A 26425-nucleotide genomic window follows, 5' to 3' on the forward strand; every position below is an offset into this window, starting at 1 on the left:
ACAAAAAAAAAAAAAAAAAAAAAAAAAGCCTGGACAAGAAAGTGTGATGGGAAGGAAGTGTAGCGGTAGGGCAGGTTTCTACCCTCTTCTAGTTGAAAGAGATCCTTGAACAACGAATGGCTAGCTATAGCGATGGTATAAAAACACTACTTTTTCTTTCCTGGCTCATGGCCTGACAGAAATGTAGGCTCTATTCCTGGCTTAGAACTCTCCTTTTTTTTTTTTTTTTTTAGAAGGACATCAGCTCAGCTTTTATTTATTTCTGGCTCTGTTGGGTCTTCGTTTCTGTGCGAGGGCTTTCTCTAGTTGCGGCAAGCGGTGGCCACTCTTCATCGCGGTACGCGGGCCTCTCACTATCGCGGCCTCTGTTGTTGTGGAACACAGGCTCCAGAAGCACAGGCTCAGTAGTTGTGGCTCACGGGCCCCGTCGCTCTGCAGCACGTGGGATCCTCCCAGACCAGGGCTCGAACCCGCGTCCCCCGCATCGGCAGGCAGACCCTCAACCACTGCGCCACCAGGGAAGCCCCAGAACTCTCATTTTTTAAGGTCAAGAAAGAACAAATTTCACAGTATGACAGAGTGCTTTAAACTAACATCATAAAAGGAGAAACAGCACTGTTCATATATAAATTGTAAACCCTTAAAGCCCAAAACCAATATAGGCTGACACAGAAAAACAATAGGAGAGATATCTAGTAACTCACAGAAGAAGAATGGTATTGGGGAGGTGGAGCCACAATAACATATAAAAATTAATGAAGTAAATAAAGGAAATTATAACACACTGAGGACCCTCTGGGGGATTGTGTGGTTCTGGCAGAGGAATGAAGAAATAGCCCACATCAGTATTGGATCTGTTCATTGATTCATCAGTCTATCCATCAATGAAATTGTATTACTGAACCTATTGACAAAAATGTCTAGCAACTAGACCCTCAAAGATTGGGACTTTGCTGCAGTCCAGTGGTTAAGACTCTGCACTTCCAAGGCAGGGGGGTGTGGGTTCGATCCCTCGTTGGGGAACTAAGATCCCACATGCTGCATGGCACAGCCAAAAAGAAAAATAAATCAAATAGAACCCTCAAAGACTGCTGGTAGGAAGGTAAATTCCTGCAAAGACTTTGGAAAACATTTTGGCACTTTTTAAAAAAGTTAAGCAAATACCAATTATGATCCAGCTATCCCGTTCCTATATATTTGCCCAAGAGAAAAGAAAACACATCTCCATACAAAGACTTACACATGAATCCTCAGGGCTTTACTTGTAACAACAAAAACCTGGGAACTCAAATGTCCATCAGCAGGAGAATGGATAAACAAAATGTGGTATATCCATACAATGGCTCCACTATTCTCCATACTACTCAATAATATAGAAGAATGAACTGTTGATACATGATGAATCTCAAAATAATTACACTGAATGAAAGAAGCTAGAAAAAAAGTACTTATTGTTTGGTTCCATTTAAATAGATTTTTAAAACTACAAACTCATCTATAGTGACAGAAAGCAGACCAGTGATTGCCAAGGGTCGGGGTGGGAATGCAGAAAGACAGGAGGGAGGGGTTTCAAAGGGGCAGGAAGAAACTCTCGGAGATGACGGATACGGTCCTTATCTTGATTGTGGTGATGGTTCCTGGGTGTAGACATATGTCAAAAACTGTATGTCATAGATGGAAAAATCTTCAACAAATTACTAGTAAACAGAATCCAACAGCACATTAAAAGGATCATACACCATGATCAAGTGGGGTTTATCCCAGGAATGCAAGGACTCTCCAATATACACAAATCAATCAATGTGATACACCATATTAACAAATTGAAGGAGAGAAACCATATGATCACCTCAATTGATGCAGAAAAAGCTTCTGACAAAAATCCAACACCCATTTAGTAAGCATAGTGGGAACTTACCTTAAGATAATAAAGGCCATATATGAAAAACCCACAGCCAACATTGTTCTCAGTGGTGAAAAACTGAAAGCATTTCCTCTAAGATCAGGAACAAGACAAGGCTGCCCACTCTCACCACTATTATTCGCATAGTTTTGGAAGTTTTAGCCACAGCAATCAGAGACAAAAAAGAAATAAAAGGAATCCAAATCAGAAAAGAGGAAGTAAAGCTGTCACTGTTTGCAGACGACACAATACTATACATAGAGAATCCTAAAGATGCTACCAGAAAACTACTAGAGCTAATCAATGAATCTGGTAAAGTAGCAGGATACAAAATTAATGCACAGAAATCTCTTGCATTCCTACACACTAATGATGAAAAATATGAAAGAGAAATTAAGGAAACACTCCCATTTACCATTGCAACAAAAAGAATAAAATACCTAGGAACAGACCTACCTAAGGAAACAAAAGACCTGTATGCAGAAAACTATAAGACACTGATGAAAGAAATTAAAGATGATACAAACAGATGGAGAGCTATACCATGTTCTTGGATTGGAAGAATCAACACTGTGAAAATGACTATACTACCCAAAGCAATCTATAGATTCAATGCAATCCCTATCAAACTACCAATGGCATTTTTCACAGAACTAGAACAAAAAATTTCACAACTTGTATGGAAACACAAAAGACCCCGAATAGCTAAAACAATCTTGAGAAAGAAAAACGGAGCTGGAGGAATCAGGCTCCCTGACTTCAGACTATACTACAAATCTACAGTAATCAAGACAGTATGGTACTGGCACAAGAACAGAAATATAAATCAATGGAACAAGACAGAAACCCCAGAGATAAACCCACGCACATATGGTCACCTTATTTTTAATAAAGGAGGCAAGAGTATACAATGGAGAAAAGACAGCCTCTTCAATAAGTGGTGCTGGGAAAACTGGACAGCTATATGCAAAAGAATGAAATTAGAACACTCCCTAACACCATACACAAAAATAAACTCAAAACAGATTAAAGACCTAAATGTAAGGCCGAATACTATAAAACCCCTAGAGAAAAACATAGGCAGAACACTCTATGGCATAAATCACAGCAAGATCCTTTTTGACCTACCTCCTAGAGTAAGGGAAATAAAAACAAAAGTAAACAAATGGGACCTAATGAAACTTAAAAGCTTTTACACAGCAAAGGAAACCATAAATAAGACAAAAAGACAACCCTCAGAATGGGAGAAAATATTTGCAAATGATGCAACTGACAAAGGATTAATCTCAAAATATACAAGCAGCTCATGCAGCTCAATATCACAAAAACAAACAACCCAATCCAAAAATGGGCAGAAGACCTAAACAGACATTTCTCCAAAGAACATATACAGACTGCCAGCAAACACATGGAAGGATGCTCAACATCACTAATCATTAGAGAAATTCAAATCAAAACTACAATGAGGTATCACCTCACACTGGTCAGAATGGCCATCATCAAAAAATCTACAAACAATAAATGCAGGAGAGGGTGTGGAGAAAAGGGAACACTCTTGCACTGCTGGTGGGAATATGAATTGGTACAGCCACTATGGAGAACAGTACGGAGGTTCCTTAAAAAACTAAAAATAGAACTACCATACAACCCAGCAATCTCACTACTGGGCATATACCCTGAGAAAACCATTATTCAAAAAAAGTCATGTACCACAATGTTCATTGCAGCACTACTTACAATAGCCAGGACATGGAAGCAACCTAAGTGTCCATCGACAGATAAATGGATAAAGAAGATGTGGCACATATGTACAATGGAATATTACTCAGCCATAAAAAGAAACGAAATTGAGTTATTTGTAGTGAGGTGGATGGACCTAGAGTCTGTCATACAGAGTGAAGTAAGTCAGAAAGAGAAAAACAAATACAGTATGCTAACACATATATATGGAATCTAAAAAAAAAAAAAGGTTATGACGAACCTAGGGGCAGGACAGGAATAAAGATGCAGATGTAGAGAATGGACCTCAGGACACAGGGAGGGGGAAGGGTAAGCTGGGATGAAGTGAGAGAGTGGCATGGACATATATATACTACCAAATGTAAAATAGATAGCCAGTGGGAAGCAGCCACACAGCACAGAGAGACCAGCTCGGTGCTTTGTGACCACCTAGAGGAGGGGTGGGATAGGGCGGGTGGGAGGGAGACACAAGAGGAAGGAGATATGGGGATATATGTGTATGTATAGCCGATTCACTGTGTTATAAAGCAGAACCTACACACCATTGTAAAGCAATTATACTCCAATAAAGATGTTAAAAAAAACTGTGTCAAAAATTTGATGTCAAAGTATACATCCAATTGTACACTTTAAATACGTACAATTTATTTTATTTCAGTTATACCTCAATAAAGCTGTAAAAAAAAAAATCACAGGTATGACCCATTCTTCAGAGGCCTACATGGAAAGTGGCAATAAAATAATGCCAAGAAATACACGTTTTCTGGCGAGGGATATTCAGTGTTCTGCTACAGAAAACTACATCACCAAAGATAACACTGGGACTATAATGGTAGAGACGCATAGGTCAAGAGAACTTTCCAGCCCTGCTCAAATCATTCTGCAGAAAACTGCACACAATGCTCTCTCCTTGGGTGGAGCACAGCCACATGCAAAAAAGGGGGAAAACCTAGACAGTCGAATTGTAATTAACAGTAATCTACATGGCTTATGAGTTTTGAAAATCACGTACCTAGATGTATCATTTAATTCAGGAACCTGCATTTTTGCTGATGGTGCTTGTAAATCTAAAGAATTTTCAAGTTTTGAAGTAACTTCCAAGCATGAAAATGAAAAACAAAAATTATTAAGCATCTCAGGTAAACATTTAAATATACCATTCAAGTCTTATGACAGAAAAAGAATCTGACCTTTTTGTGTATCATCCAGTTTCGATTTTTCAGGTGAATTGTCAGCTGTATTTGTTTGCTGCAGGAAAAACATATATACCTAAGTTTAACTATGTTGTCTTTGAAATTTTTTACAATTCCAAAGAAAAGCATTTAAATAGTAGGATATCAGGCTCTTTGTTCATTAGATTTAGCTCCAAATGACTGTTGGCTGTTCCAGAAACACCAATATCTACCCTCAGAAGATTCGCCACCATCAAAGACAATCACAGAGTGTCTCAGAGTTACTAAGGGAAACATCAAAGGAAGACTTACAAATGTCTTCAACAGCATCATAATTGTCGAGATATGTACAAGTTCCCAAAGAGACAATCTATCTGGAGGAATAATCTTTGGTGTATTTGTTTTTAAAAAAAAATCATAACACTATCACATTTCTGTATAATGTGTCCATGTAATCAAACATAGGAAAATGGACTGAACACCAATACATGCCAAGCAGTGTGTTAGGTGCTTTATGTATTTATGCTTTTAATCCTAAGACAGCCACACTGTAAACCAGCTATTACCCTTGCTTTACAGATGAGAAGCCTCAGGCTCAATGATGTTAAGTAATTTTCCCAAGTTCCCACAATCAGTAAGTGAAAACCAGGTCTGATTCCAAACATTAGGCTGCTTTTCCCAAACTCAGTCTCCAGATCCCAAATGAGGGAAGGAGGCAAAGCCAGCCAAGTGACACATTCCGCGGGAGAGCCAAGATGAGTGAAAGTCGAGAAAAAATAAACACGGCAGGCAAAAGTAATTTAAAGGAGGGGATAGTGAAAAAAAGAGAGAGATGGTTGACCAGGAGAAAATGGACAACAAGCAGGAGAGTCAGCTTCCACCTGCCAGCGTCCTGGTGGATACAGTTCAGAATCTTGTCCCCAGTTCCCTGTACTCACAGTAGGCTCAGACTGGTTATTTAAGGGGAGAGTTGTTAGACAATTGTTATCTTCAGCACTGGTTAACTCTGCCAGCTCGGTAGATTCCTTTGCTTGGTCTATACACATTAAGAAAAGAGCAACAAAGAATGGTAACAATAACCATACACAATGCTGCATACACCCTCCAAATGCTCTTTATGAGATTCATACTGCAAGTACATCACCATATTTTGGTAAGAGCTGGTAATTAGGACCTGCTATGGGCACCTTGGAAAACTGCTTTTGGGTCTAACTCATAAGAGATATGTAACCTGTGCAGGGCCAGCTTCATGGGTAGACAGGGCCCTACACACTTGCCTCCTGCCACCCCATCATAATTTCTCTTTTGTCATTTCCAATTGACCCCAAGACAAACTGTATCAGGCGGAGAAAATAGTTCAAGGTTTAATCAGCAACTTTTTTTTCTCCAAAGGTATAATAACACATTAATTACTCCTATATGACCACAGGTTTTCAGTGACCTCTTTCAAGTAATATTTTATCATTGCTTCTCTATGGAATCCAGGTAAGAAATTTTGTTATTTCCCAATATACCTGTCTCTCTTTCGTGGCTGCTAGGAATCTCAGTGTCTTCTTCCTTAAACTCACCAGAAAGGTCTGAGGAGATTTTCGTCTGGTCAGGCCTCACCTGAAATGAAAACCAAAAATCACACGATTTTTAAAAGCAGTAATCCTTTTAAAAATTTATTATTAACAGACCTAAAGAGACATAGATAGCGATACAATAATAGGAAGGGACTTTAATACCCCACTTACATCAATGGATACATCACTCAGATGGAAAATCAATATGGAAACATCAGCCTTAAATGACACGTTAGATCCAGTGGACTTGACATATACATAACATTCTACCCGAAAGCAACAGATTACACATTCTTCTCAAGCACATATGGAATCCAGGATAGATCATATATTAGGTCACGAAACAAGTCTTAATAAATTTAAGAAGACTGAAATCATATCAAGCATCTTTACCAACTACAGTGGTATGAAACTAGAAATCAATTACAAGAAGAAAACTGGAAAACTCATGAATACATGGAGATTAAATAACACGCTTCTGAAAAACCAATGGGTCAATGAAGAAATCAAAAAAGAGATTAAAAAAAACTTTTGGCAAATGAAAATGGAAATGCAACACACCAAAACTTATGAGGTGCAGCAGAAGCAGTTCTAAGAGGGAAGTTCATAGTGATAAATGCCCACATCAGAAAAGAAAAGAAGGACTTCCCTAGTGGTCCAGTGGTTAAGACTCTGTGCTTCCAATACAGGGGGCACGAGTTTGATCCCTGGTTGGGGAACTAAGATCCCACATACTATGCAGAGTGACCAAAACAATAATAATAATAAAGAAAAGAAAGAACTCAAATAAATAACATATCTTTATACCTCAAGGAACTAGAAAGAAAACTAAATGAACCCCAAGTTAGTAGAAGGAAGCAAATGAAGAACAGAACGGAAATAAACAAAAGACACTAAAAAAACAATAGAAAAGATCAATGAAACTAAGAGCTGGTTCTTTGAAAATATAAACAAAATTGACAAACATCTAGCTGGATTCACATATATATGTGCGTGTATCTATCTATCTATATTTAAAACAGCCTATTATTCAGCCATAAAAAAAGAAGCAAATCCTGCCATTTGCAACAACATGGGTGGACCTTGGGGGCATTATGAAAAGTGAAATAAGTCAGACAGAGACAGACAAATACCGTATCTCACTTATATGTGGAATCTTAAAAACAACAACAAAAACAAGCTCATAGATACAGAGAGCAGATTGGTGGTTCCAGAGGAGGGGGTTGAGAGTAGGTGAAATGGGTGAAGGGGGTCAAAAGGTACAAACTTCATGTTATAAAATGAATATGTCATGGGGATGTAAGGTACAACATGGTGACTATAGTTAATACTATATTGCATATTTGAAAGTTGCTGAGAGACTAAATTCTCTAAATTTTTTTTGTTCACAAAAGAAAAACTTCTAACAATGGTGATAGTTGTCAACTAGTCTTATTGTGGCGATTTTTTCACAATATATACAAAAATGGAATCATTACGATTTACACCTGCAACTAATATGTTTCAGGTCAATTATATCTCAATTTTTAAAACCCCAACATGGAAATGTAAGAGACATGAAAACATACTAAAACATATTTACTGATAAATAATCAAGAAGAATTAAACATGCCACCTGTTTGTCATCTCCTAAAGCTTTAATGGAAGCTTGTGCTATGTTGAATTGCAATTCAAAATGAATTTCTATTTTCATCACTTCTTTGTTTCTGATATTAATAGGCTTCTTCAGGTAAATTTTGAGCATCTTCATCTCAGTTTCTAGCAAAAATAAAGTATACCAATGTAGATCAACATACTGAAAGGTTGTATTTTTAAATTTTATAATTTTAAATAACTGCACTGGGATATTTGTTCACTGTCCAGATTCTTCCACAATGAGAAGTTGAAAAGAAATTATTTGAATAAAGTTACTCTGAAATTATTTTTATTAGATGCACATGTGTGTTTTTACACACACACACACACACAAATATGTTTAAGCAGTTAATCTAGCAAAGATAGAAGTAACTTAGCAGCATAGCAAATGAGGTATTTTGTCTTCTAAAATTCAATCCATTTTTTAAAGAACATTTGTGAATACAAAGCTACCATCTGTAACAGGTATTTTACTTCTCAATATATTAAGCACAACACTCATTCTCGTTCTTTCTCTCTCAGATCCCACTCGTTTCTAAAATTCAAAATAAAATCCACTGTTCTCGATATACAAACTGGAATAATCCACACTCATCTCAACAGATTCACTTAAAGAAGAGAAATGGAAACATTCTCCACAGAGGCCTAATTCTCAGACAACAGTCTCCTTGAGGGCCTCCTACCAGGACAACAGCCCTTTACTGACAAATAGTAATTGGTTTTAGAAGAGAAAATAGTTTAGACCACAATTCATAGCGAGCCCAAGAATAAGCCACAGTTAAGTACAAGCTGTGTTGGAAGCAGCAGGGGTGAAAAGAGTAAAACCCAAGAAAGGGCAGGCAAAGCTCAGGGTCACAAACTGATGAGAATGAAGAGGAAAAAAGAGACACACCTGGGTCTAGATCTGTGGCCAGTGGTACTCGAAATGTGGCTAGTACAACATGAATTGCATTATAAGCATAAAATACACACTAGTTTGTGAAGACATAGTACCAAAAAAGAGAAGGTAAAATATCTCATTAATTGTTCATATTGATTACATGTTAAACTGTTAATATTTTGGACATACTGAGTGAAATAAATATATATTATTAAAATTAGTCCACTTGAAAAAAAACTTTTTAATGAGGCTACTAGAAAATTTTTAATTAAATATATGGTTCAGATCCTATTTCTATACAACAGTGTTGGCCTCTAGTAAAGTTCAACAATCCCCCAAATGCCGATCTTAACTGGACGTTCAGTCACTGCAGAGAAAGTCTCTAAATCCCTGCAGCAAAAGTAATTCTAAACAAGGTCTGAAAATGTAAATAGCTAGTTGGGCTGCGGGGCTCGATGCAAACGTACAAGGAAAAGAAGAAATAGCCTGAGGGCTGCCCTCAACAGGCTCCTAAAACACTGTCAACCCCTTAGCAGGAAGGGCTCGGCACACAAAAGGCAAGTCTTGCTTGTAGTGTTTGCTACACAAGCCTCAGTTGCCTCTGCTATAAAACTAAAACATCACACCTACTTCCTCCAGCTACTGTGAGGCACTTTATGAATTTTAAAGCCTCCCCAAAATGTGATATATTTATGAAGTGTAGAATATTAAGTTTGGCAAGTCGGTTGCTGAAAATCACCTCAACAGCAAAGTTCAGGTTCAGAAACTTAAAATATGTAATGTTAGGGGTACCAGTCAGAAAATCCATGGAAGTCTTTATAAAATACTGACTTCAGAATAAACACCAATGATATTTTGCATATCTTAAGTGAATAGTAACAGGTAATGACTATATAAATTAAGTTACTCTTAACTTATGATTATATTTAATTTACATTTCTAGTGAGATGTTTATGAACTCCTTTCCTTTACTACAGATAGGAGACACCTCCAACTCAACGTATGCTATCTTCCCAATTTTGTGACTGTATAACTGCTCGTTTGTGCTTCTTCCCATCTGTGACACCATAAGAAATATATATTTGATCTTGGCCTTGGTTCCTGACACAGAGCTTCTGAAACACATTTTAAGTGATGGGGTGCTGGGAGCACCTTTTGTTCTAATATTTGGTCTTTGACCCTGGTTCCTGACACCAGAGCTTCTAAGGCCCTTGGAATGCCCGGGGTGATGAGTGTTTTATAAGTTAATGAGGTGACTGGGGGTTGGAGGATTTAAGGATTGGGACTGGTCAAAAACTTGCACAAGCCTCTTAGATAGCCTCAGCCACCAGAGGGCAGACAGCAAAAGCAAGAAGAACTACAATCCTGCAGCCTGTGGAACAATAACCACATTCACAGAAAGATAGACAAGATGAAAAGGCAGAGGGTTATGTACCAGATGAAGGAACGAGATAAAACAGAAAAACAACTAAATGAAGTGGAGAAGGGCAACCTTCCAGAAAAAGAATTCACAATAATGATAGTGAAGATGATCCAGGACCTCGGAAAAAGAATGGAGGCAAAGATCGAGAAGATGCAAGAAATGTTTAACAAAGACCTAGAAGAATTAAAGAACAAACAGAGATGAACAATACAATAACTGAAATGAAAAATACACTAGAAGGAATCAATAGCAGAATAACTGAGGCAGAAGAACGGATAAGTGACCTTGAAGACAGAATGGTGGAATTCACTGCTGTGGAACAGAATAAAGAAAAAAGAATGAAATGAAGTCAGCCTAAGAGACCACTGTGACAACATTAAATGCAACAACATTCCCATTATAGGGGTCCCAGAAGGAGACAAGAGAGAAAGGACCCGAGAAAATATTTGAAGAGATTATAGCCAAAAACTTCCCTAACATGGGAAAGGAAATAGCCACGCAAGTCCAGCAAGCGCAGCGAGTCCCATACAGGATAAACCCAAGGAGAAACACTCCGAGACACATAGTAATCAAATTGGCAAAAATTAAAGACAAAGAAAAATTATTGAAAGCAGCAAGGGAAAAATGAAAAATAACATACAAGGGAACTCCCATAAGGTTAACAGCTGATTTCTCAGCAGAAACCCTACAAGCCAGAAGGGAGTGGCATGATATACTTAAAGTGATGAAAGGGAAGAACATACAACCAAGATTACTCTACCCAGCAAGGATCTCATTCATATTTGATGGAGAAATCAAAAGCTTTACAGACAAGCAAAAGCTAAGAGAATTCAGCACCACCAAACCAGCTTCTCTAAGTGGGAAACACAAGAGAAGAAAAGGTCCTACAAAAACAAACCCAAAACAATTAAGAAAATGGTAATAGGAACATACATATCGATAATTACTTAAACATGAATGGATTAAATGCTCCAACCTAAAGACACAGGCTTGCTGAATGGATACAAAAACAAGACTCATATATATGCTGTCTACAAGAGACCCACATCAGACCTAGGGACACATACAGACTGAAAGTGAGGGGATGGAAAAAGATATTCCATGCAAATGGAAATTAAAAGAAAGCTGGAGTAGCAATACTCATATCAGATAAAACAGACTTTAAAATAAAGAATGTTACAAGAGACAAGGACACTACATAATGATCAAGGGATCAATCCAAGAAGAAGATATAACAATTATAAATATATATGCACCCAACATAGGAGCACCTCAATGCATAAGGCAACTGCTAACAGCTATAAAAGAGGAAATCGACAGTAACACAATAATAGTGGTGGACTTTAACACCTCACTTACACCAATGAACAGATCATCCAAACAGAAAATTAATAAGGAAACACAAGCTTTAAATGACATAATAAACCAGATAGATTTAATTGATATTTATAGGACATTCCATCCCAAAACAGCAGATTACACTTTCTTCTCAAGTGCACACGGAACATTCTCCAGGACAGATCACATCCTGGGTCACAAATCAAGCCTCAGCAAATTTAAGAAGACTGAAATCATATCAAGCATCTTTTCTGACCACAACGCTATGAGATTAGAAATCAATTACTGGGAAAAAAACGTAAAAAACACAAACACATGGAGGCTAAACAATACGTTACTAAGTAACCAAGAGATCACTGACAAATTCAAAGAGAAAATCAAAAAATACCTAGAGACAAATGACAATGAAAACACAACAATCCAAAACCTATGGGATGCGGCAAAAGCAGTTCTAAGAGGGAAGTTTATAGCTATACAAGCCTACCTCAAGAAACAAGAAAAATCTCAAATAAACAATCTAACCTTACACCTAAAGGGACTAGAGAAAGAAGAACAAAAAAACCCCAAAGTTAGCAGAAGGAAAGAAATCATAAAGATCAGAGCAGAAATAAATGAAATAGAAACAAAGAAACAATCACAAACATCAATAAAATTAAAAGCTGGTTCTTTGAGAAGAAAAACAAATTGAGAAACCTTTAGCCAGACTCAGCAAGAGGGAGAGGACTCAAATCAATAAAATTAGAAATAAAAAAGGAGAAGGAGAAGTAACAACTGACACTGCAGAGATACAAAGCATCCTAAGAGACTACTACAAGCAACTCTATGCCAATAAAATGGACCACCTGGAAGAAATGGACAAATTCTTAGAAAGGTATAACCTTCCAAGATTGAACCAGGAAGAAATAGAAAATATGAACAGACCAATCACAAGTAATGAAGTTGAAACTGTGATTTAAAATCTTCCAACAAACAAGAGCCCAGGACCAGATGGCTTCACAGGTGAATTCTATTGAGCATTTAGAGAAGAGCTAACACCCATCCTTCTCAAATGCTTCCAAAAAGTTGCAGAGGAAGGAACACTCCCAAGCTCATTCTACGAGGCCACCATCCCTGATACCAAAACCAGACAAAGATACTACAAAAAAAGAAAATTACAGACCAATATCACTGACAAATATAGATGCAAAAATCCTCAACAAAATACTAGCACATAGAATCTAACAACACGTTAAAAGAATCATACACCATAATCAAGTGGGATTTATCCCAGGGATGCAAGGATTCTTCAATATATGCACATCAATCAATGTGATAAACCATATTAACAAATTGAAAAAGAAAAACCATATGATCATCTCAATAGATGCAGAAACAGCTTTTGACAAAATTCAACACCCATTTATGATTAAAAAAACTCTCCAGAAAGTGGGCATAGAGGGAACCTACCTCAACATAATAGGGCCATATATGACAAACCCACAGCAAACATCATTCTCAATGTTGAAAAACTGAAAGCATTTCCTCTAAGATCAGGAACAAGACAAGGATGTCCACTCTCACCACTATTATTCAACATAGTTTTGAAAGTCCTAGCCATGGCAATCAGAGAAGAAAAAGAAATAAAAGGAATACAAGTTGGAAAAGAAGTAAAACTGTCACTGTTTGCAGATGACATGATAGTATACATAGAGAATCCTAAAGATGCCACCAGAAAACTACTAGAGCTAATCAATGAATTTGGTAAAGTAGAAGGATACAAAATTAATGCACAGAAATCTCTTGATTTCCTATACAATAATGATGAAAAATCTGAAGAGAAATTAAGGAAACACTCCCATTTACCATTGCAACAAAAAGAATAAAATACCTAGGAACAGACCTACCTAAGGAAACAAAAGACCTGTATGCAGAAAACCATAAGACACTGATGAAAGAAATTAAAGATGATACAAACAGATGGAGAGATATACCATGTTATTGGATTGGAAGAATCAATATTGTGAAAATGACTATACTATCCAAAGCAATCTACAGATTCAATGCAATCCCTATCAAATTACCAATGGCATTTTTTATGGAACTAGAACAAAAAAATCTTAAAATTTGTATGGAGACAAAAAAGACCCCAAATAGCCAAAGCAGTCTTGAGGGAAAAAAATCGGAGCTGGAGGAATCAGACTCCCTGACTTCAGACAATACTACAAAGCTACAGTAATCAAGACAACACAGTCCTAGCACAAAAACAGAAATATAGATCAACAGAACAAGACAGAGAGCCCAGAGATAAATCCACACCCCTATGGTCAACTAATCTATGACAAAGGAGGCAAGGATATACAATGGAGAAAAAGCAGTCTCTTCAATAAGTAGTGCTGGGAAAACTGGACAGCTACATGTAAAAAATAAAATTAGAACATTCCCTAATACCATACACAAAAATAAACTCAAAATGGATTAGAGACCTAAATGTAAGACTGGACACTATAAAACTCTTAGAGGAAAACATAAGAACACTCTTTGACATAAATCACAGCAAGATCTTTCTTGATCCACATCCTAGAGTAATGGAAATAAAAACAAATATAAACAAATGGGACCTAATCAAACTTAAAAGCTTTTGCATAGCAAAGGAAACCATAAACAAGACCAAAAGACAACCCTCAAAATGGGAGAAAATATTTGCAAACGAATCAACGGACAAAGGATTAATCTCTAAAATATATAAACAGCTCATGCAGCTCAATATCACAAAAACAAACAACCCAATCCAAAAATGGGCAGAAGACCTAAATAGACATTTCTCCAAAGAAGAAATACAGATTGGCAACAAACACATGAAAGAATGCTCAACATCACTAATCATTAGAGAAGTGCAAATCAAAACTACAATGAGGTATCACCTCACACCAGTTAGAATGGGCATCATCAGAAAATCTACAAACAACCAATGCTGGAGAGGGTGTGGAGAAAAGGGAACCCTCTTGCACTGTTGGTGGGAATGTAAATTGATACAGCCACTACGGAAAACAGTATGGAGGTTCCTTAAAAAACTACAAATAGAATTACCATATGACCCAGCAATCCCACTACTGGGAATATACCCAGAGAAAACCATAATTCAAAAAGACACAGGCACCCCAGTGTTCATTGCAGCACTATTTACAATAGCCAGGTCATGGAAGCAACCTGAATGCCCATCAACAGACTAATGGATAAAGAAGATGTGGCACATATATACAAGGGAATATTACTCAGCCATAAAAAAGAACGAAATTGGGTCATTTGTAGAGTTGTGGATGGATCTAGAGAGTGTCATACAGAGTGAAGTTAAGTCAGAAAAAGAAAAACAAAATCGTAAATTAATGCATATATGTGGAACCTAGAAAGATGGTACAGATGAACCAGTTTGTAGGGCAGAAATCAAGACACAGAGGTAGAGAACAAACATATGGACACCAAGGGGGGAAGTGGTGGGGGGGTGGGGGTGGGATGAATTGGACGTTTGGGATTGACATGTACACACTGATGTGCATAGAACTGATTACTGATAAGAACCTACTGTATAAAAAATAAATTTTTTAAAAAAAACCAGTTTTGCTTACATATCAATGATATTTCTAGAAAAGAAAAAAAAGGATGGGGACTGGTCACCAGAAAGACCAAGGTATGGTTAGAGGGTTGGAACTTCCAGCTCCCCAACCTTCAGGGAGGGCAGAAGGGCCAGCGATTGAGTTAATATTCCATAATGCCTACATGATAAAGCTTCCATAAAAACCCCGAAGCTACAGGGTTCAGAGAGCTTCTGGGTTGGTGAACACAAACGTTCCAGGAGGGTGATGCACCCCAACTCCTCAGAAACAAAAGCCCTTGCACTTGGGATCCTTCTGGATCTTGCCCTGGGTATTCTCTTCATCTGGCTGTTCATCTGTATCCTTTATTATATTCTTTATAATAAAATGGTAAATGTAAATGCGTGCTTCCCAGAGTTCTGTGAACCATTATACCAAGTTTCTAACCCGAGGAGGAGCTTGTGGGAACCTCTGATTGGTAGCAGGTTGATCAGAAGTACAGGTGTCAACCTGAGACTTGCAATTAGCATCTGAAGTGTGGGCAGTCTTCACTGTCCCTTCAATCTCCCAGAGTTTCACGGTGAAAGGCTCTCCTCTTCTGCCACTTCCTTTACTGCCTAATCTAGCCCAAACGTCCCTTTTTCTAGTATGTAACAGGAGAAATTAAAGATAATAACGCAAGTGATTCTTGTTCATATAAATTCAAATTAATTGTGTCTGTGAAATGCAACAGTCTAGTCGCACATCTGTTTGTAAATTAATTTCAGCACTGCTTATATCTGTGATTCTTTGTATTCTCCTGGTTATTACATCTTATTAATTTGCTCATTAATTAATGAAATCTTTTACCCACATTTATTTTATATTTGTATGCGGGTCATGATTTTACCTCTTCAAAAATTACCCTTTAACAAAACACTGAAGTTAACTTATGTACACAAGAAATTCCAGCAAGGAACGCTCAGGGCTGAGGAAGGATTACCTTATCCTAAGTAGTCCCATGGGAGAACCTTCAGTTAAGAGTTCAAGGCCAGGAAGGATGGATTTGTTCTTTCCAGGACTTGTATGATGAGAATCATGTTATCCATTATACTTTTCACCCTGGCTTTCAGGAAGCTAAGCACCAAATTTGTTTTTTTTTTTAATTGTACAATTTTATTTTATTTTATTTTATTTATTTATTTTCTTCTTGGCTGCATGGGCCTTCATTGCTACACACGGGCTTTCTCTAGTTGCGGAGGGAAGCGCTAAGCACCAAATATGAATCTCCATGGTGGCCAGATCAACCTTCTTGACACATTTTTATTCTTGTTTGTGGTTCCAATTTTCTATTTCTATTATTTTGTTATAAATATGCAAGCTGCCCTAAATCCTTTGTGAAAAGAAGTATAAAATCCACATAATCGCACAGTATTTAGTTTTAACTCTTTAGTAAAGCCAATTAAAAAATGATTATGTGTATTGAGTTACTTTCAAAACATCCATTTTTTAAGAGACCCAATTCAGGAATCCTGGTCAAGTGTGACTATATCTGAAATACTGAACTGGACCAATACCTTACTTCTACACACCCAGAAAAGGATCACTCCTGACTCCATGTCCCTCAACTCTACCTACTAAGAGGAGAAGAAAGGTGAACGACGGAGATTTAAGAAGGGGGAGTCAGGGCTTCCCTGGTGGCGCAGTGGTTAAGAATCCGCCTGCCAATGCAGGCGACACGGATTTGATCCCTTGTCCAGGAAGATCCCACATGCCACGGAGCAACTAAGCCCATGCGCCAAAACTACTGAGCCTGCACTCTAGAGCCCACGAGCTACAACTACTGAAGCCAGTGAGCCACAACTACTGAAGTCCGCACGCCTAGAGCCCATGCTCTGCAACGAGAAACCACCACGAGAAGCCTGCGTGCAGCAACGAAGACCCAATGCAGCCAAAAATAAAAATTAATTAATTAAAAAAAAAAGAAGGGGGAGTCAGGGCTGATATTTAAATAGTTTGTACATACCCAATTATTAGTATAAATATGTGGGAAAGGGAGGGCAGGTACTATAACCATTTTTTTAAATGGTGGTACAGGACTTCCCTGGTGGCACAGTGGTTAAGAATCCTCCTGCCAGGGCTTCCCTGGTGGCGCAGTGGTTGAGAGTCCGCCTGCCGATGCGGGGGACACGGGTTCGTGCCCCGGTGTGGGAAGATCCCACATGCCGCGGAGCGGCTGGGCCCGTGAGCCGTGGCCGCTGAGCCTGCGCGTCCGGAGCCTGTGCTCCGTAACAGGAGAGGCCACAACAGTGAGAGGCCACAACAGTGAGAGGTCTCACAACAGTGAGACGTGTATGGCAAAAAAAAAAAAAAAAAAAAAAAGAATCCTCCTGCCAATGCAGGGGACATGGGTTTGAGCCCCGGTCCAGGCCACAGCTACTGAAGCCCGCGCGCCTAGAGCCCATGCTCCGCAACAAGAGAAGCCACCACAATGAGAAGCCCGCTCACCGCAACGAAGAGCAGTCCCTGCTCGCCACAACTAGTGAAAGACTGCACACAGCAACAAAGACCCAATGCAGCCAAAAATAAATAAATAAATTTGTTTTAAATAAAATTACAAAAAAAATTGTGGTACAAAACATAAAAATGGTTAACAAGGTAAATGTTAAGTGGGCAGTTCAGTAGTGCTAAGTATATTCACATTGCTGTACAAGAGGATCTCCAGAACCTTTTCATCTTGCAAATCTGAAACTCTGTACCCATTAAACAACTCCCCATTCCCCCTTCCCTGCAGCCCCTGCTAACTAACCACCATTCTACTTTCGGTCTCTATCAATTTGACTACTTTAGATACCTCATGTAAGTGGAATCATACAGTATTTGTCTTTTTGTGATTAGCTTTTTCCACTTAGCATGATGTCCTCAAAGCTCATCTATGTTGTAGCAACATAGATGAAGTCAGAATGCCCTTCCTTTTTAAAGCTAAATAACAGTCCATTGTAGGTACAGATCATATTTGCTTTATCCATTCAACCATCGATGGACACTTGGGGTGCTTCTACTTTTTTTTTTTTTTTTTTGGTTGCACCGGGTCTTAGTTGCAGCAGTCAGGCTCCTTAGTTGTGGCTCGCGGGCTCCTTGGTTGTGGCATGCGAACTCTTAGTTGCGGCATGCATGTGGGATCTAGTTCCCTGACCAGAGATGGAACCCAGACCCCCTCCACTGGGAGTATGGAGTCTTAACCACTGTGCCACCAGGCAAGTCCCTGCTTCTACCTCTTGACTCTTGTGAATAGGCTGCAGTGAACGTTCGTATACAAATCTCTTCGAGTCCTGCTTTCGATTCTTCTGGATGTATATCCAGAAGTGAAACTGCTGGATCATACGGTGATGCTATTTTCAGTTTGTTGAGGAACCATAATCATTTTTACAACGAGAAAACCAGGAAAGTCATGGAATCCCAAAGTTACAGAGTGGAGGACTCACTAATCTTTTGCCCTGAGCACAGCCTTCTGTCCACAGCGCTCACCACCTCCCCTCCACGTCAAGTGCAAGCAAAGTCTGCTCGGGAATTAACTAAACATATACTGCAAGCATAAACAGAAACAATACTCAGGACTAAATGCGAGGTAGTTTAGAATTAACATCTTACCTATTATGCTGAAATTAATCACTGCTTCCTTCAAAAGTCTTACTGAGTCCCATAAAGCGCTCTTGGAAAAAATAAGTGAAATTCATGAGCACATAACACATACTTGGATTATGAACACTCTCTACGCACTTAGGTCTAAACAGGAATCGAACATGATTACCTCAGGATTGTTTATATAAAAAGTTACACTCTGAGTTCCTAGGTTGAAATCAATCCAAAATTTCTCTAATTTTTCATCTGCAGGTTTTCTCATCTGTAAGATATAATTTCAGTATTAATATCATATGAAAGGGTCAAATGAAAATTACTCCATTAAAAACAGAACTGCTTTTCTGAGAACAGCCCTACTTTAAGATTATAGGGTCACCGTTTATTGCCTTACTCATTTCTGCAAAATAGGAGGAACGTTTCAATTTTATGTGACCAATCTATTTCTGGAAAAACCCTACTATACTTAGCAATTTAACAGATGTTTAAATGTGTCAGATAACTCTAACCACACAAACTTTTTTTTTCTGGTGCCAATCACAGAGAAAACTCTTCTATGTTAAAGCAGTAACAAACCACACTGCCTACGGATAAAAACTTCTAGCAAAGGAGGTACTGTGATCAAACATAAATGGTGACTTGCCATCTAACTTACCGTGTGTTAGAATAAGGCTAAGACCTGAAGATTTCAAATTATCTTTATTTTAATTGATTAGTCAGCCCCCTGTATCCACGGATTCCAAATCCAAAGATTCAACCAAATGTGGATTGAAAATATTTAGGAAAAAGAATTCCAGAAAGTTCTAAAAAGCAAACCTCGATTTTGCCATGTACTGACAACTATTTGCACAGCATTTACACTGTGTTAGGTATCAGATGTAACCTAGAGACGATTTAAAGTACACGGGAGGATGTGTGTACATTATATGCAAATACTAAGCCGTTTTATATATGGGACTTGAATATACGCAGATTTTGGTATCCACGAGGCATCCTGGAACCAGTCCCCCATGGGTACCAAGAAATGACTGCATTATAAAATAAACATATTCTCTTAAAGAAAGAAAGAAAGACGGAAAGAAAAAAAGGAAAGACAGATTCAAACAGTATGATGCTAATAGAAAGAATAAATATCTCCTTCTCTGTCCCTCAAATTCCCATAGGTACCTTTCCATGGGAACCATTGACAATGCCTTTGCTTCCTCCCAGATGTGTTCTAGACATACTCAGGAAGTATATACAAAGTTTTTATTCCTCAACAATGGAACAAACACTAGACTTAACTATTCTTCCACTTGTTTTACAGTAAATAGCATTTCTTGGCCATTGTTCCAGCATACGTGTCTACTCTTTAACAGCTATAGAGTTGAACAAAGCGTATTTTAAAATTTTTATTATATTTTTTATACAGTAGGTTCTTATCAGTTATCTGTTTTATACATATTAGTGTATACATGTCAATCCCAATCGCCCTATTCATCACACCACCACCACCCACCCCCTTCTCCCCTTGGCGTCTATAGAACAAAGGTTTTAACACAAGATTATATCACGGGAAGCCAGTGTAAGGACCCCTACTGAAGCTGATGGAAATTTAAATTCCAAGCAGAGATTGGAATCCTCAGACAACCAGAAAGAAAAACAGACTTGAAATATAGGAATCAGGCTTCCAAAATCAGTTCTAGAGAGAAAGAATGTACAATGTAGTCGTGAGCTAACGGCTCAGCTCACAGAGGCCAAGAAGGGGGCCCTCAATCCAAAACAATGAAATGGTTAACTAGAACATTCTAGAGACATGATCCAGGACACCTCAGCACAGTCCAGGTTCAGAGACCTATGAAAAGTTTACCCAGAAATTGAGATGTTGCAGGTTGGGGCACTTTTACAGGAAGGACCTTGTGCCTCTAGAAACCAAAGAAGGGGGTGAAAAGAGACTGTTCCATTTTGGACTATAAAGTACAAGGCAGAATGATCTAGAGAAAGGAGACTGACCCTAATTGCTGGGGATAGAGTGGGAAGCGTCTACTGGGTGGAAAGAAGCAATGGACTCGCCCTTCCCTCCAATCCAGGCGTGAATGCTGCCGCTCGTCAAGAGGATAAAATAAGGCAAGGCTCCTGTAACTGACCTCATGAATGCAGTATAAACCTAAAATTCCTTTACGCAGAAGTAACACTAGGGCTCTTCAATAATAAGCTTCAGAGTTGAGGCCTAAGAGGAGAAGCAAGTTTCCTTTTTTAAAAAAGCCCTTCTGTGTAGCAAGAGCCGTTTGGCCTGATGTAAACCTACCTATGGGGTTTGCTATACACCCCCCACCCTCACAGCCCCTGAAAGAGAGACAAACATACCTCAAAATCATCAGCAAAAGCAGCAATGCATGGAAATGAATAGACCCTGCAAAACACCTCACAATTAAAAAGTAAAATAAAATATGGATGGACCGCACACACGACCTATGGATGTTCTATAAACAATCATGTATAACTAGGTACGCCATTATGTCCCTTGGTACAAAGTATGAAAGGGGCTCTCAAACCTACAAATGGAGATCTACCATGGGCAGAATTCAAATCTCCATCCGGCAGTCTACAAGCCAGGTTTTCCGGTACTATATATACCTCAACCCAGCTGCTTGGCAAGAGTCCTAATGAAAGGAGTGAATTTAGCCAATATTTTCTCATCAAGGACTTAACTGTCCATAATACGGCTTTCCCTAGTAACCTCAGATCTATAGGAAATCATTCTTCATAAACTCTCCCTGGAGGATATAAAGTTACAACTGTTCCAAATCACAATGGATAACTTAGTAATGCTCAGTAAATTCTGTATCCTACATTCTCTCCTAAAACAGATCCTAGATTTTTTTTTTTTTTTTTTTTTTTTTTTTGCGGTATGCTGGCCTCTCACCGCTGTGGCCTCTCCCGTTGCGGAGCACAGGCTACAGACGCGCAGGCTTAGCGGCCATGGCTCACGGGCCCAGCCGCTCCGCTGCACGTGGGATCTTCCCGGACCGGGGCACGAACCTGCGTCCCCTGCATCGGCAGGCAGACTCCCAACCACTGCGCCACCAGGGAAGCCCTCTAGATTTTTTTTTAATATTAGACATTTTCAGAATAGAATTAGTCAATAAAGTAAAGCTCAGAGAAACGTCTTACCTTCTTTGGTCACCAAGTCTGTCATTTAGGTGATTGAGAAACCGTCTACAATCCTTCAAAGTAAATAATGCAAACTTTTTTGTTAAAAAAAAAAATCAAGATATTTAATTTAAATACTACCCTTTGCAGCATGTAGAGGCCAGTGTCTGCTACTGCATTTCCAGGATCCAGTGACATCACAAGGATTCACAAGGATTCATTATTAATCATGATAACTAAAATAATACTTTGTATCACAAAGAGGAGGCTCCAGACTCATGTTCTGAAGCCCCAGCCATGAGAGTTACAGCTGAGGAATGCTTAGGTCTCCAACAGTTTTATGTGCGGAACAAGCAAGAAAAATACCTCTTACTGATGACCTGGATTGTAATATCTGACTAACCCACAGGGCATCCATCTCCCCAGCACAAGCCAACCACAAACCCATGAAACTTATCAATTTGGGGTTTATCCTGGTGTACTTAACCACTGTAGATTTTCCTTATCAGGAGTTCTCTAACCTGCTCCTTCCTGGAATCTCTCTCCCGCTAAAGGTTCTAAGAATAAGAATACGTTTATAGTTCTCCCAACAAACAGCGACCAGGGAGGCAAGCTGTTACCCCCAAGTTTCTAAAACCAAAGAGATACTGATCCAGACTTTTATCCCTTTTGTTAGCAAGGACTGTCTGTTGTAGTCAAACAGTCCTCACACTCCGTGTCTAGATTCAGCACTAAATGGACATTAATGTGAACTTTCATCTAAAAGCAGTTCCACTGAGAAGCTGATGGTTCTAGGGGGAAAGTGATTGGAGAAAGAGGATAATTACTTTTGTCTTATGTTCCCCTAATTTCCCTGCAGAAGAGAGAATCACACAGAGGGGAAAGGAAACTAATACTGGAGTGTCTGCAACATCTCAGGCACTTTTAGTTTCTCTCATTTAATTCCCACAATTCTGAAGTTGGTTTTATTCCCATTTTACAGATAAGAACACTCAGGCTTCATGAGTCAACTATCAGCTCCAAGGACATATTGCACAACACAGGGAATATATAACCAGTATTTTATAATAACTATAAATGGAACTATAACCTCTAAAAATTGTGAATCACTATACTGTACACCTGTAACATATAACATTGTACATGAACTATATTTCAATTAAAATTTTTTTTTAAAAAAAGTCAACTACTTTGCCAAAATGTATACATCACATCAGTCGGGGAGGTGGGACCCAAACCCAACTCATGGTATTCCCACTTAGATCAAACTGCATCCTGGCTAAACAACTACTGCAGATCTGGCAACAGGCTTAAAGTCAAATTTAACGTATTTCATAATATATTTGAAGGTTCGGATTTAATAAAATCCCAAGTGCTCAGCGGTTTTGACCAGAAAGGCTTTGTTCAACACGAGCAGTGTTACTAATAATTTTGGCTTTTCCTACAGAATCACCCTCATCTTAAGAACTTTTTTAAAGGAGAGGGAAAACATTTTAGCTATTTTAGGATAAAGGTGAGTATATCGCAAAGCCATCAACTACGTCTGTGCTACTTGAGGACACAATCACAGTGAGGCCGGGTTGCATGGAAGACACCGAAAATTATTGTTCTTCCAAACTGTGAAGGCTGGAGGGCTCACAACACAAGCTCCCCATAACACTCCTCTGCTACCCGAGCGCCCATGCCAGCTTCAGCCTCCTGTCATCATGCCAGCTACTCTCTGCAAGGCCCAAATGCACATTCTTTTCTTCTCCAACTCTCCCTACCCTTCAAGGTTTGTTGAAGACCACTCCCTGCTCCATGACCACTGTCTCTGACTGGATCCATCAAACTCCTACAGCTCTGGCTCCAGGCTAAGTTTCCTGAAAAGATGTCCTAATTGTATGCTGGTATCTGGTCCACAAATATTCTGTTTCTATTACCCTTAAGTTATTTCACATAAGTGGGAAACAGGAAGTTTAAGAACGGAGACCTGGTCACATTTAAGAAAAAAATCCTCCCCTGAGCCCAACATATGCTGAAAGGATGCTTCATAAATATTGATTAAATGGAATTTTCATGACCAAGAATCTCACCGTCTCAAATTCTCGATCTTTAATTTCTTTGAAAGCCTCAGCAATGGTATCATCTTCAAACCACTGATGGACAAAGTCTTCCCTTGATTTTTTCATGGTCAGTCTACACAATGCTTCACAAAGAGCCACCTGCCGGTCATAATCTAGAGATTAAACATACGGCAGACATGGATAATTCTGGGCACAAAGCAAAAGAAAAAATGAGTTCCACAGATCAGCATTTGCTCTAAGAAGGTCCATCTTAGAAGACTAGCATTGTGTCTTATAGGTATAAGCAGAAAGACATATACTGGAGCAATTATAATCATTTAAATTCATCTGTAAGAAATACTAGAGGGAAATCCAAATGATAGGTCAGTGTACAACAAATTTTTAAAAAATGATATTTCTGCAATTTATAGTTTAGATATATTAAGACATTCATCAAAAGCAACTTTGTCCAAGACTCACAGATAGAACAAACTAGTGGATACCCCTGGGGGGGAGGGGCAAGATAGAAGTAGGGGAGTAAGAGGCACAAAGTATTAGGTATAAAATAAGCTACAAGGATATATTGTACAACATGGGGAATACAGCAAACATTTTATAATAACTGTAAATTGAGTATAACCTTTAAAAATTGTGAATCACTATATTGTACACCTGTAACTTATATAATATTATACATCAACTATACCTCAATTGTTTAAAAAGCAGCTTTATCCAGCCTTAAATACATCTATGAAAATAAAATCCTAAGAAACTGTAGTATTTCACAGCAGATAAACAAAACTACACGTATCGACATGTTTAGATTTCAAACAATTTTAAAGGTAAAAAGCAGGTTGTAGCTGGATACGCAAACTTAAATTTGCAAAAACAATAACATATGTTGCTTGTGAATACACAGCATAAAAGTACAAAAATGTTCTTGGAAATGAAAAACAAATCCAAGTCAAAGGATCACCTCTACGAATGGCGAGGGGAATTGGATGGGGATCTGGACACAGGGGCTTTACCTGTAACTCTGATTTATTTAAAAAAGGATTTGAAGCAAATGTGGAAAAAGGATCAAATTTGACTACGCTCATTGGTGAGTAAAGGAATATTCATTAATTATTCTTTATGGATTTAGCATGCTTAACTCTTTCATCTTTCATCATCAGAAATCCTAACTTCTATTTTTAATTTGACCGTAACTTATTCCCCATAGTTCCAAGATGCCCATAAAACCCCCAATGTCCAATATTTAACATTCTAACATTTAAAATTCTTAATACTTCTTACCACCCACAGTCAAGATTGTCCTTGCAAGGTCTTTCCTGAAACATTTAGATAAATTTCATTTTACTGAGATGAACATAAGTAAAACTCTACTATATTGGCATTAAAATTTTAATCCAAGATGTACATGTTTGAAAGTATTTCAAATTCATTGTCAAAATTTCCTCAATGTCACAAATACATTTTTTTGGAAAAATTGTCAAGTTTATATATTAATGACTTACATATACTTTTTACAAAGAAGCTAGAGCTACTATACATTCTGAGGTTCTATTTCTCCCTCTGTAAAGTGAATTATAATTTGATGATCTCTGAGGCTTCATCAAATGCTAAGATCCTGGAATTTTACAGTCACCTCACCAGCCTGTGAGGATGCATACCCTCTTTTTCTTTTTCTTTTTTTTTTTACACATAGTTTGACACCTGGAAGAAATGATACAGTAGGTGCTGTAGGTCTTTCCTATAAGCTTTTGGAACTTACTTTAAAAACTGATAAATTTAAGTTAGAGATGTAATGGGATTAAGTTATCACATTATTGTAATTAACACAGACTCCCATGTTGCATATTCACTTAAGAATTTCAGTTAAATGCTAACAAGTGTTGATGTTGATTTTTTAATATCTGAAATAACTCTCACGCTAAAGAATAGATTTAAGAAATCTTGTAGTAGTTCAGTTTCTCATAATGAATGGATTGATTTGTCACAATTAAATAGAAGCCTTAGAACAGCACCACTGAGAGTTCTGCTTACTTTTACGTTTGCAGATTTTACATTTGACTTGAAGTGCAGAACACTCAAGAACTAGACTAGAACACTCAAACAGTAAGGCAGGACCACTGCATTAGTTTGAAGACTGAGGAGCAAACATCAGGTCGCCTTCTCTCCAGATCTAAGTACACCACTAAGGGTAATGATTAACTAATCTATTCAATGAATACTTGGTAGGAAAAATTAAGAGAAAACACTGCATCCTGCAAAGACAAATTAAATGGACAAACATGATGAGCTCCATGCTCACCAATCACGTCTTTCAGGTCTACACTATGATAAACTGGGTCACCCTGCCTCTTGCTAGTCATGGCTGCATGTCCCTCGAATGATGGTGTGCC

The 26425-nt window shown here is 38.3% G+C and overlaps 1 protein-coding gene across 2 annotated transcripts in view; it reads right to left on the reverse strand.

Moving 5' to 3' along the window:
• The window catches only part of SYCP2L (synaptonemal complex protein 2 like), a 62708-nt gene that overhangs the window by 30361 nt on the left and 5922 nt on the right, over positions 1–26425 (reverse strand). For both annotated transcript variants that reach the window (XM_032648202.1, XM_032648200.1), the window contains 11 exons: positions 25317–25351; positions 24051–24193; positions 21997–22049; positions 21190–21235; positions 19016–19108; positions 18856–18916; positions 7996–8138; positions 6330–6423; positions 5754–5851; positions 4834–4891; positions 4656–4737 (listed from right to left, as the gene is read on the reverse strand). In XM_032648202.1, the coding sequence (XP_032504093.1) occupies positions 4656–4737; positions 4834–4891; positions 5754–5851; positions 6330–6423; positions 7996–8138; positions 18856–18916; positions 19016–19108; positions 21190–21235; positions 21997–22049; positions 24051–24193; positions 25317–25351 (906 nt within the window). The remainder of the gene's footprint in view (positions 1–4655; positions 4738–4833; positions 4892–5753; positions 5852–6329; positions 6424–7995; positions 8139–18855; positions 18917–19015; positions 19109–21189; positions 21236–21996; positions 22050–24050; positions 24194–25316; positions 25352–26425) is intronic.

Source organism: Phocoena sinus, chromosome 11 (assembly GCF_008692025.1).
Source record: "Phocoena sinus isolate mPhoSin1 chromosome 11, mPhoSin1.pri, whole genome shotgun sequence".
Classification (NCBI taxonomy): domain Eukaryota; kingdom Metazoa; phylum Chordata; class Mammalia; order Artiodactyla; family Phocoenidae; genus Phocoena; species Phocoena sinus.